Source organism: Rhamphochromis longiceps, linkage group LG17, assembly GCF_057381845.1.
Source record: "Rhamphochromis longiceps isolate RC_006_pf linkage group LG17, R_longiceps_female_GT1.1, whole genome shotgun sequence".
Classification (NCBI taxonomy): Eukaryota; Metazoa; Chordata; class Actinopteri; order Cichliformes; family Cichlidae; genus Rhamphochromis; species Rhamphochromis longiceps.
Genome location: NC_140573.1, coordinates 8,972,259 through 8,985,528, shown reverse-complemented (window position 1 = coordinate 8,985,528; position 13,270 = coordinate 8,972,259). Strand labels below are relative to the sequence as shown.

Below are 13,270 nucleotides of genomic sequence, written 5' to 3'. Positions count from 1 at the left end.
GATTTATTTATTTATTTTGGCAAAAGGCTGTAAACACGTGTATTCCAGATGAAAGGTTGGGCATTTTGACCTATTCTGAGTGATTCGGGTTCGGAGCCAGCCTCGAGTAGCCATTTGAGGGCCTGCTTTTGCCCTTTCTGTCTTGACATCATTTTTAACCCCTGAGGTCACCACCTGGTCAAATCCACAGCTAGACTGTTTTTCCTTGTTGCTGCCTTTTATGCTAAGCTAACAGCATCTTAGCTTTACTTAGATTTACAGCCTTGCCAGAGGGCAAATGTGAGTATTTCCCAGTTGTATAAAACTAATGCTTTGGAATTCTTTATTCATCAGTGTATGCAAAAAAAAAACCTTTGCTTTGTAAAATCTATGATTAATTAAATGCAAGCATATGTGCGTGTGAGAGAGAACCAAGAGAGAACGAGATAGGCCACGCACGTGTGCTCTCCTGTATGCCAGTCTGTACCGAGCTGCAGTTACAGACATTAGTCATCGATGTTCTCATGAACAATGGAAGCAGCCATACTTCTCCCAAAAAATGTGAAACCCCCCCACCACCACCACCCTTCTACACACAAACGCACACTCTCTACGAGGGCCTTACCTTCTGTTTATTACTTAAAAAGGAACATTATGTACTCCCATTTATTTAAAAAAGAAAATCTGATTTCTTTTGTAAACATGACACTAGTTTATAAAATCTAAAACAATTAGACTATGGTTACTTATTTACCACAACAAAGTAAGTTGAGTAGGATTAAGGGCAGCTGGGTTCCTCAGGAAAAAAGAATGAAGATAGGAAAACACAAATATCAGAGTTATGAGGCTCTAAGACAACATCAACATCAAATGCTAAAGTAATTAACTTGATATCAGTGAATCATTAACCCAGTTCTGCCTGGTGGACCAATAGATTTCTCAACCCGCATCTTACCAGATCCACAGTGACCCCTACTGGTGAGATAATAATATTACAGTCCAACTCAGCGACCCAGTCTTGAAGGCATTGCACGCTCTCTTTGGTGTTCATTGTCATTTAATGAGGTATCTATTGCACTAATTTAGTTTGCATGACATACACCTCTTGCACAGTATGGAAACAACTCCTGCAGAAACAATAAAATAACCCCCAGACTTAATATTGGAGCCACAGGAATAAGTATATTGAATGGCCGTTTTGACATAGGTTCTATTTGCCTTTGACGACTGCGTGTTCCAGGGGTTAAATAAATACCAGGAACATCCATTCACAAGTCAGCTCTCTGCCGTCAAATAAACTTTGTCCTTGGCGTCATTTCAGCTGTCCTGTTCGTCCTGTTTTGATTCCAAAAGTCAATGCCTCGACTGAAGGCAAACACAAGGGAACAAACTTCACTATAAAACTGCCCAGTCTTCTGGCTCCTGTCTAAAACCACCTGCCGTCATGGACAAATTACTACATCTAATATCACTATCCATTCACATCTTGTGTGTGTGTGGAGAGGGTGTCGTACTAATGCCAGTTGAACTTGCTCCCATCCCCTGTAACGACAAAGCGGTGGAGAAGCTGTCTCGCTTGGCCGTCACTTACATCAATGAGGATCGCAGCGAAGGATACAAGTTTGCCCTGAACCGCATCGCAAATGTTCATCTGCACGCTCAGGTTAGTACAAAGACCAGAGGAGGCTGTAAAACACGTTTGTTCATCCTAGACCAGGGTGGGAAGTGTTTATATGTAACAGCCATGACCAGATTCATGTCAGGGGAAGCCCATTTGATAAGATTTAAGACAACAAAAATCAGAAATGACCCTTTTCCAGGACTCGCTGTGGCTTCTAGATTCTCCAGTTGAGGACCCGCTGGGTTACATGAAAGCTGTGAAAAACAGCAGCAGTTTCATTAGGGAGCAGCAACGTAAGTACTAAAAACAACAAGAAACACTTTGGTGCGAATGGCCGCCATCAGTGCATGTCGCTTTTAATAAATGTAGCATTAAGATCAAAGTACATAATTTTATATCATAAAACGGGAAGCCATTCCTTTTTCACGCCTCGTGAAAAAAGGCCTCTAGGATTGAAGCGAGTGTTAATAAAGTCCAGGTCATTTCAGTCCAGCACTGCTGGGACAAACCTTGCACAACAGACTTTATGAACTTCATGCTGTCAGCTGCTGAAGGCTATAGTGGCCCGACTGTGGGATAGATCAGGTTTTAAGAGGCTCAGATCAACTTCATGACCTAAAAAGGCTGCTATTACTGTGGCGCAAAGTGTTGACAAATCATTATTGTACAAAGTGTTGTGTGGAATTACACAGAGCACCTCCTAAATGGTCCCTTATTGATATACTTAACAGAACAAATGATGCTACTTGGCAGGAGGACGTCTCATAAATTTGAGCCTCATAGCTTTGTTAATGCCTGCTCTCCTTTATCGCATGTGTTTATACTCTGAATTACAGGGCCCGGCAGGCAACGTGTATTACCTCGACCTGGAAGTCCTGGAGACCAAGTGTCACACAGGCAGCAAGAAACCATGGAAACGTTGTGACGTCAGGCCATTCATGGAAACGGTAGGATGTTCACACGTATACAAACAAGAGCACGTGTCCGCACGAGTAGGAGGCCCCTATATGCCTGAAGGCACTGTTTATAAGATATGTCCCACACTGTAACTGGACAATGTAAGAAAGTCACACTTAAACCATATACATGAAGGTATTTTTGAGTTTTTGGAAGTGTCAGGGCGTTCTTTCAGAAGTCACAGTCACTTTACCCATTTCCACTGGCAGATCTATTTTATTACTGTGACTTTTTTCAAAGCATAAATGTATTACTCTTCAGTAACTGGGCATTTGGAGGAAATCTTTCCCACAAAATGGAAAAATCTATTCTGTTAAAATAGATATTTATGGTTTACATATTTTACATATTTTACTTATGAAACTTCCATTATAAAAAAAACTATTGATTTAGTCCTGAAAGCAGCTCCTTTGACAAAAGGAAGGAACCATCAGCAAGACAATCATGGGCCACTTTATTAGGTACATCTGTTCAACTGCTCGTTAATGATTGTTGGTTTATTAATGGATTGTTGATAGCAGACAGGCTGGACTGGGCTCATCAGACTATGAGAGACACAATCATCTCTAGGGCTCAAAGAAACAACAACCAGTGAGTGGTGAAAATGTATTGCTGGCATCAGAGGTCAGAGGAGAACAGCCAGACAGCTTTCAAATGACAGCAAGGAAACAACCAAGATATGCAGAAAAGCATCTCTTACTGCACAACACAAACCTCTAAGCAGACGGGCTACAGCAGCAGAAGACCACACTGGGTGCCCTACTCGTGTCAGATAAGGCAGAAGAGTAGAAAAACTTGAACTTCCCTTAAGAGTCTGGATTTCTGCTATGACATTTGGATGTTAGGGTCAGAATGTGGTGTAAATGACATGAATGTATGCATCCATCCTAATTTTATATCAGCGGAAGTGGTGAAAGTGGTGTAACGCTGTGGGGGATCATTTCTTGGCACATTTTAACAAATAATAGTACCAAATAAATATTTAAACATCACAGTCTACCTGATTATTGTTGCCGAAAGTGTCCACAGTGTAACCATCTTCTAATAGCTGCTACCATCAGGATAAAGCATCATGTCACAAAGGTCATTTGGGATGTGGTGGAACAGCAGATTCGCATCATGAGTGTACAGCGGACAAATCTGCAGCAACTGCGTGATTCTGTCACGTAGCATGGACCAAAATGTCTGAGGAATATTTCCAGCAACCTTGTTGAATCTGTGCTATTAAGAATTAAGACAGCTCTGAAGGCAAAAAGTGGTCCAAACCAGTACTAGCAGCATAGTGTACCTAACAAAGTGGCTGGTGAATGTCGGTCCTCTAAAACTTACAAACACAACCTTTTTTTTACGGCAATGGGAAATTCAAATGAGTTTATTTCTTTTCCGTATAGGTGAGCGACTTATAAGCCAAAAACAGCCCTTTGAAGAAGTAACACAAGCCAAAACACTCACACTGGTCTCACTGATAGAAGAGTACATTCAAAGTTTTTTTGTCTTGCATCTGTTTGAACACATTGTGCCAAGTCTTTGTAGTGAAGTGGTTGATATTGGGCCAATCACGAATTCTGTCTGTTTTATCTTTTTTTTTTTTTTTTTTAAAGCAAATCTCTGGCAACTGCAACACCACCATCCTGCACACACCAGAGGGCTACTCCTACTTATACAGCTACGACTGTGCTCTCGTGCCAGGTAACGTTAGCAGGTTCCTAACCACTAACTGCTCACATACACAGAAGGTCGCATGCATACAGTGCTGTGCAACATGAGTCGCAACATAACATCTATTATTAGATACCCACTGTTTATCGATATCTTTAAATAATGTGTAGCATCAGAGATCATGCAGCCGGCATGTGCTGCTTTGGATACCACGTCAAGCTGGAGATTTAAGGTAAAGAAAATATTGAATTAAAACAAAGAAATTGTAAATATCCAGTAGGGAAAAATTCTCATAAGAAAGAACAGCAAAGACCTGAGGAGAGAAAAGTATCGACGTTTCACTGTGAGTATCTCAATTTGTTACGTGCAGGTGTAACTAATAACATTAATGATGGCCCAGTCTAATGGAGCTGAGTCCTAATTAATTATCAATTAGTCACACTAGTGAATTTCCCACTATGACAAATCAAAAGGTCGAGCGTGAAAATTATGATTTCGCCCCGATCTCAATCGATTTCCCTTCTCTCTCACTGCCACAGCGTTTGGTTTGGTGCTACTTTGGAGACATCAGCAAAAGCAGGTTACACCTCACTGTCATGAAAAGAGATGTAGATGTCCGATTTAAGTGCATTTGGACAGCAAAAAGTTGTGTATCCGTTCAAAATGACATGACTTTTTTTCCTTTTCTGCTTTCACTGTAAATTTAGTGCCACTGCTTTATCCAGTCTCTATCATCTGTTTGCTCATGTAATTTAATACAGACGTTTACTTATTCATTCTTATTCAGTTCTCTGGTTTCTGCAGATTCTCCAGAGAAACTCCAGCAGATCTGCCCAACATGCCCCCTCCTGCTCTCCGTAGACAGCCCCGAGGCCATGACTGCTGCTCGGGTCACTCTGGTATCCTATAAAAGGACGTCCACTATGGCTGCAGGGCTCGGGGTGAAAAAAATTACCAGAGCTGCTGTACAGGTATCGCTAGATATACTGTTATTAACTTTGATGGGGGGAAAGAAAGCTGCGGGGCTAATTTTATTGCTTGACAGTGCGTCAAACATTATGTTTATGGGGGGAAATCACACTTAAGGAAATTCTCTGGGTATACATATGCAGAAGGTACAGTGCACCTTTGAGCTTCTGTGTTCCAGATAAGAACCATTATTGCACAAGCATCACCATCACGCAATAGTTATAGACGAGTCTGGCAAGGTTGCAAAGGATCACTGAAGGCACTTTCCTCCATGGCCCAGCTTTTGTTTGGGGAGCAAATGAGAAAAACTGAATAGTTTGCTTGGGGACCAAAGCTAAGTACACTGCTTTTGCATATGATAGTCCAGCTTCAGGATGGAAAAACCAACATGATAGCTGCCGCAATAAAAAACCCTGCCATCTCTATTTGTGCCTGTGCTTGTGTTTGTTTTTGCAGTTTGCTCCTCTCTTCCTATATTATTTTTATATTTCAGTCTGTGCCAGTAAAAGCCACCTTTGTGGAATACACAGTGCAAGAATGCCCCGAGGGAGTGACAGAAAGAGGCACCTGCCAGCGACTGACACTCGACTCGGACACAGAGGTACTCGTATAGAAGTTACTCGAAAAAAATGACACATTCACACACCAATTTAGATACACTCGTACAATGTGCTTTAATTTATTGTTTTTTAGGATTCCTGTATTGTTTAGTTATGCCACTTTCGGAGATTATTTATTTTTAGGTCCTTAGTGTCCCAGCTAAGCAGATTTTGTGGCCTCCTTGTGTATGTAAACAAGAAGGACAAAAGCATTTCCAAGGTCAACAAAAATTGAACATTACAAACTTCACAAAGGTGAAATTCATGGAAGAGCTGTATAAATTCTAGATCTATTTATGTGGCCGCTAAGTGTATATTAATGATGAATTAGCACTCAGACATAGTCAAGCAGCGCTGTCTGAAACAGCACTTAATTACAAATCAATTCATTGATCACCATTGTGTGTGTGACATCTGGATAATTTCATGGATAATTTACTAGCTGACATGACTACTTTGGTTACGTTTAAAATGTGACGTCACTTAATGGTTTAGGCTCATTCAGACATGAATAGTGGTGGTGGGGTGCAGGTGGCTTGCGAAGCGGCTTGCAGATGCACAACAATTATTTGCAGGGTAAAGCAGGCTTTGATATCAGCTTCTAGTAAAAACATCAGCTGAGCTGCAGGGACTGTTGCTGAGCTTAACTTCATTTTCTGCCTGAACTAATGCTAATGAGAAGGAATGTACATTTTATTTTAATTATTTTAACCCACCCTGTGTCATACTCTTACTTTTTAATAGTCTCCCAGTATGTCACAGAAATACATTACCAAATGTCTCACACTCTTCTCTCAGACTGCAGGTTTCTGCACAGGATCTGTACATGGAGACACGAATACTGATCCTGATGTCCAGACGTCCTGTGAGATGTTTAAAGTACAGGTATGGGAGGAAATTACGTAATATTTTTTAATATTGCGTTGCTAAGCCAAAGTGGCAGCTCATTTATGCAAAGATCCTATAAAATCACAACTATAAGAATCAGTATGATGAGGAGGAAAGGAATAGAAGTGACTGCATGTGGACTGCATGTTGAACATGTTTCTTATTCTCCCATGACAAGAAGAACAGATTTAGATTTATAGAAAAGCCAACATTCAGTGTGCACGCAAGATTTGACCTAAAAACCTGTTCTGATTGTTCTCTATCAAAAACTGTGAACGTCCTACATGCAGGAAAATCACAGCGGAGGTGTAACAATGATAGCAGCTGAATTATCCGCAACCCAAAAGTGAACAGAAAATTGAAATGCATTAATAGAAGAATGTCAGTAACTGAGAAAAAAAAGCAAAAACTACTGGAAAAGTGTAGCATTTAGTGTCAGTTCACACTGTGGGACTGTGAGTTGGGAGTGTAACAACCCACTGCTTGACCTTGACTTGATGAATGTTTCATGTTCTCTGTTTTCTTTCAGGGTTTTTTGTTTTTTTTTTACTAAAGTAACCTTTAGAGTGAACATTTAACTCTCTGAATGGAAGCCAGTGGTCATATAATTATTCTGTCATATCTTACAAGTTGGTGGTTTTGTGTGTGTGTGTTTAATCCTATGTGTGAGATTTCAAATTGTATGCTCCTGCGCTGTAATTATGTTGTCTTCTCAGTTCTTTTTAGAGCGTGTGGTTTGTAAAGTAGTTTTACAGTATTGAGTAAAATTCATTCGTGCAGCCAGAAGAGTTCTCATTTGGTGTGGTGTTGTCTGCGTCTCTTCAGAATGTGGATGTCCTCCGGCCGGTGCAGCCACAGGGTCACGACCTCCCAGAAAACCCAGCAATCCCGACGTTCCCACCTGTGATTGGCGGCCCAGGAAACGATCCGCAGCCTGTTCCCTCTGACCCTCCCTTTCCCACTGCCGTTCACCCTGTACCCGTTGACCCCTCTGTGGCTGTTAACCCAGCTGTCCCTCTTAGCTCTTCTTCCAGTGAGTCTGCTGAAGGTCTACTCACTGAGGCTTCTGACTCATCCTCCGAGGAAATCGGAGGCCCTGTGGCTCTGCGTCCCCCTTTTAACTTCCGCTACCAGAGGCGTGACCGTGAAAAACGCCAGGCTTTGAACAACACCTCGCCCTCTCACCACCCTGTCTTCCTGTCTGATTTCCCCAGTGGGCCCTCTCCTTTCCGATCCTGTCCCGGTCCAGCTCGGTACACCACTGTTTAAGTGTTGCTGCTCTGTTCAGGAGTCTATTTTTCCATTTCTGATTTATCCAGCGAGAGCCTACGCTGATAAACTGTTCCACTTTCTGTTGCTGGAAGCATAAAAATAATTTGTGCTAATAAGAGGAAACCTATCTCTTTTCACTGGCCCTGAAATGACCTCTAATACTGCTGCACTGTTAACTGCTTCTAATGCAGCAAAATAGCTTCAGATGTTATTACAAATTTCAATAAAACTTGTTTTGAAACCCTCATCAGAATCTTCAAATTCTTACACTCATAGTCTGACAATGCCTACACTTATTTGGTAGTACATACAATTTTGATTGAAGAGCTGAATTTGTCAATAAAAGTCTTAATGGAACTAATCTTAACCAGTTTAATAAATAATTGAATGTTTTGAGTGAAACAACATGGATCAGAAAGCTGATAACTTTCATGCGCTTTTCTAATTCAGATATCCTTGCAAAATGCAGCCCCTGTGTTACAAGCATGTTTCATTGATTCTTTGATAATTCTCACATTTTTTACAAAATGAAGAACTATAGAAGGAAATGGGTGTTTTAAAAAAAGTAATGAGAAAATAACCAGCTGCAGCTGCAAAATCTTTAGCTGCCGTGCTGCAGCTGCATTTATATTCCTACAATTTCTATCAAGCCCATCCCTGCTGAAATTAGGCATCAAAGGGCTAACATAAAGACGCAGACAACCATTCAAGTACACGCCAATTTAGAATGCAATGCACATGTTTCTGGACTGAGTAGGGAAGCCACAAAAACTGGTGAGAACCCACATAGACACATTTAGAACACACAAACTGCACAGAAAGGCTCCAACCGACTACAGGAACCTTTTTGCTGTGTGCTGTGCTAACAGCTGCATAGCTACGTCAACTCACATCCAATTTTCTGTAATACAGGGAGTGCAGAATTATTAGGCAAGTTGTATTTTTGAGGAGTAATGTTATTATTGAACAACAACCATGTTCCCAATGAACCCAAAAAACTCATTAATATCAAAGCTGAATGTTTTTGGAAGTAGTTTTTAGTTTTAGCTATTTTAGGGGGATATCTGTGTGTGCAGGTGACTATTACTGTGCATAATTATTAGGCAACTTAACAAAAAACAAATATATACCCATTTCAATTATTTATTTTTACCAGTGAAACCAATATAACATCTCCACATTCACAAATATACATTTCTGACATTCAAAAACAAAACAAAAACAAATCAGCGACCAATATAGCCACCTTTCTTTGCAAGGACACTCAAAAGCCTGCCATCCATGGATTCTGTCAGTGTTTTGATCTGTTCACCATCAACATTGCGTGCAGCAGCAACCACAGCCTCCCAGACACTGTTCAGAGAGGTGTACTGTTTTCCCTCCTTGTAAATCTCACATTTGATGATGGACCACAGGTTCCCAATGGGGTTCAGATCAGGTGAACAAGGAGGCCATGTCATTAGTTTTTCTTCTTTTATACCCTTTCTTGCCAGCCACGCTGTGGAGTACTTGGACGCGTGTGATGGAGCATTGTCCTGCATGAAAATCATGTTTTTCTTGAAGGATGCAGACTTCTTCCTGTACCACTGCTTGAAGAAGGTGTCTTCCAGAAACTGGCAGTAGGACTGGGAGTTGAGCTTGACTCCATCCTCAACCCGAAAAGGCCCCACAAGCTCATCTTTGATGATACCAGCCCAAACCAGTACTCCACCTCCACCTTGCTGGCGTCTGAGTCGGACTGGAGCTCTCTGCCCTTTACCAATCCAGCCACGGGCCCATCCATCTGGCCCATCAAGACTCACTCTCATTTCATCAGTCCATAAAACCTTAGAAAAACCAGTCTTGAGATATTTCTTGGCCCAGTCTTGACGTTTCAGCTTGTGTGTCTTGTTCAGTGGTGGTCGTCTTTCAGCCTTTCTTACCTTGGCCATGTCTCTGAGTATTGCACACCTTGTGCTTTTGGGCACTCCAGTGATGTTGCAGCTCTGAAATATGGCCAAACTGGTGGCAAGTGGCATCTTGGCAGCTGCACGCTTGACTTTTCTCAGTTCATAGGCAGTTATTTTGCGCCTTGGTTTTTCCACACGCTTCTTGCGACCCTGTTGACTATTTTGAATGAAACGCTTGATTGTTCGATGATCACGCTTCAGAAGCTTTGCAATTTTGAGACTGCTGCATCCCTCTGCAAGATATCTCACTATTTTTGACTTTTCTGAGCCTGTCAAGTCCTTCTTTTGACCCATTTTGCCAAAGGAAAGGATGTTGCCTAATAATTAGGCACACCTGATATAGGGTGTTGATGTCATTAGACCACACCCCTTCTCATTACAGAGATGCACATCACCTAATATGCTTAATTGGTAGTAGGCTTTCGAGCCTATACAGCTTGGAGTAAGACAACATGCATGAAGAGGATGATGTGGACAAAATACTCATTTGCCTAATAATTCTGCACTCCCTGTACATTTCATATATAACGATAATGGACTGATTAATCACACTAGGTCATTTCATTTTACTGTTATCCTTCCCTCAAATGTTTTAAAGGTGACCTTTTATGCTTTCCCTTACTTCCTGTTAGACATTGATACACTATATGGACACCTTCAGGAGTTGCTTGAGCAAAGAAACTTACGTCATGAAGCTCCTGGCCCACAGTTTTTGTGCTGATGTTAATGGAAGTTTGGAATTGAGCAGTTACTGAATCAGCAGAGCACAGATGAGTTTTATGCACTATAGTCCTCAGCACTTGGGAACTCCACTGCGTAACTTTAGGTGGTCTGCCACTATGTGGCTGAGTTGCCTTGAGTATGCAGTAGTACCACATACAGTTTGTTGTGCAATATCTATGAAGGAAGAGATCGCACAAACTTGTAATGATGACATTTTATCACAGTACTATGTACCTCTTTAGAACAGCGGTGTCAGAGCTAAAGGCCCGAGGGCAAAGACTCCAATCTGCCCATTGGACGCCTTCGGAAAATGTGAAGGAGGGCATAAACTTGGACTTTTAACTGTTTTATCATTAGTTTTACAGCATTTCCTATTTCCATCGTTGCCATTTTTACTATTCCAAAGTAATTAAGTAATAGATAAACACTTAAATCAGAGAAAAGTTCATTTTTTTATTATCTACTGTAGAGATTTCCTCATTCGTTACAACAACATTTATTTGTTGTAGAACACTGACATAGACGTACTATTGAAACTGCACTTCTTTTTTGAGATATCTCCGGGATTACATGTTTGGTTTACACTGACAGAATGGAGTCCAGCCCACTTAATATCAAAGTGGGCTGTTAGGGCCCATGATGTAACATGAGTTAGACATCCCTGCTTTACAATGACCCATTCTTTCACAAGCATATATAAAGGCAGGGTGCATAGCTGGCTGCTTGATTTTGCACACCTGTAGAAAATGATGCTGAAAACACCTGAATTTGAACATACTTTTGTCCATATAGCGTATGTAGATAGCAGTGAATGCTGAAATGAAATATGAAGATTCAATATTAAGTTACAGGTGAGCCCTGTTAGCCGAAAGCTCAGGGTTCAGTCCATTTAGTGCACTTTTTTGAGAGGGGATATCCTTAACACAGTCATTTCAGGTACACAGCTTAGGTTATAAGTGCAGAAGCCCAACCTAATTGTTTCCTTTTTCTGTTTTAAATCTTCTGTTTGTGATAGACAGCCAATCAGAATAAAGTAATATAAGAAGAACGAAGCTGAAAGATGAACAGAAGATGAGCTGAAGGTCAAAGGGCTAACAGAAGGTAAATAATGATTATTTTGATTTAAAAACACACACACACACACACACACACACACACACACACACACACACACACACACACACACACACACACACACACACACACAGAGCAATGTCGAGTCCAGACCAAAGACAAATTCAGAAACATATAAGCCAAGAAATGAAATATGACTAAGACAGAGCAAACCAGGTCAGGTCTCTGCAGTATGTCTTCATTTAAGAGACAGCAGAACATTATTTGAGCTTCATGCTTGACAGAGACGAAGATGAATGAAAAATGAAAAAAGCTAAAATAACCATTCGGAACACCATCCCCCCTGACATTAGCAAAATACCAGCAGGACTCATATGACAGCCATGTAAACAATTTCAGTGACTGACGACGTCAAGTTGTAAACGTCATACAGAGGTTTAAGTGTCTGTGACTCCCTAAATGCATCAAAACATCACTGCCATTCTTGATAATGCATTCTTCTGAATTGCAGCAAACTGGAAGCACAAGTTACATTTTCTTTATTTTCCATATGGTTCTTAGCTTTCTGTGCTACGACAAATCCCCCAAAGCTACAAAAGAAGGAAGCTTAGGGTGTTAATGACCCTGTGATTCTCCCTGCCTTGTTCAAATTACACGAAAGCTTTCTGGGTACAACAGGACATCCCATGCGGTGACTGTGTGATTCACAAGTCTCAGACAGCTCTTCCTCTTTTTTTTTGTTGAAAAAAATTGCAACAGTTGTGAAAAAAAAAATCGTCAGTAAAGGCAGGGTATATGTGAGTAGTCCTGTGTGATGTAGTCATTTCATTACTTCAGTCTGACAACTATTTCTGGATAAAACAAAAAGAAACCAAAACTGAGCTCTTGGCCAGCTGCTGGGACAATCTAACCAGCAAATAGCTGTTTTAAATCATCAATTAAAAGTATTAATTGGCAGAATTAGTGAGCAAAAGTAGCTAAACTGTTTTGAGGCATTTATTTGGGCAGTTTAGAGAAGAAATGACACTTGGGAGAGACAGTGAATGACAACTAGAGGTGGCCGGGTCAGTCCAATGCTAGTACTGGTGTCAGATTGATAGTAGGAACGATATTTTGTTTCAGTCCTGAAACACTGAATTGTGTTAAATAAATTATTGTTTATAAATGAAAAAATATATACCTCATGCACATGTGCATTAGAAAAATGTCTGAATCTTTTTTGTGTTGACTGTCTGTCACCTCTATTTTATTTGCCCTATGGCACATTTAAACAACGGAAGTTGACCCAAAGAGGCAAGCACATTTACATTCCAGGTCTCCAACAGTTTCAAAAATATAGTAAAAGCTGAGAGGTGTGTTTTGATTGTGTAAAGTAGAAAGAAAAAAAACTAAATAAAATCACAGTGATTTAGTGGTTTTTAAAATGGCTTCAGAATTTGCAAACTAATGATGATTCATCTCAAAAATCATGACACATTGCTCTCGCCGCTAAAAGCTGCCTTTACAGGTTAAAAATATCAGTATTGACAAAATTGGCCCTCTATTTACTTGGTCAGTAGGTAATTTTTTACGGCACTAAA

The 13,270-nt window shown here is 40.6% G+C and overlaps 1 protein-coding gene across 1 annotated transcript; it reads left to right on the top strand.

The window, feature by feature from the left end:
- Nucleotides 1-1,347: 1,347 nt before the first annotated feature.
- On the top strand, nucleotides 1,348-8,184 carry LOC146649272 (fetuin-B). The gene is made up of 7 exons (XM_085386636.1): nucleotides 1,348-1,642; nucleotides 2,437-2,547; nucleotides 4,159-4,246; nucleotides 5,021-5,187; nucleotides 5,679-5,786; nucleotides 6,583-6,669; nucleotides 7,498-8,184. Exons 1-7 carry the CDS (start codon nucleotides 1,424-1,426, stop codon nucleotides 7,939-7,941), a joined length of 1,224 nt encoding a protein of 407 aa, XP_085242762.1. The 5' UTR covers nucleotides 1,348-1,423; the 3' UTR covers nucleotides 7,942-8,184.
- The last annotated feature ends 5,086 nt before the right edge of the window (nucleotides 8,185-13,270 follow it).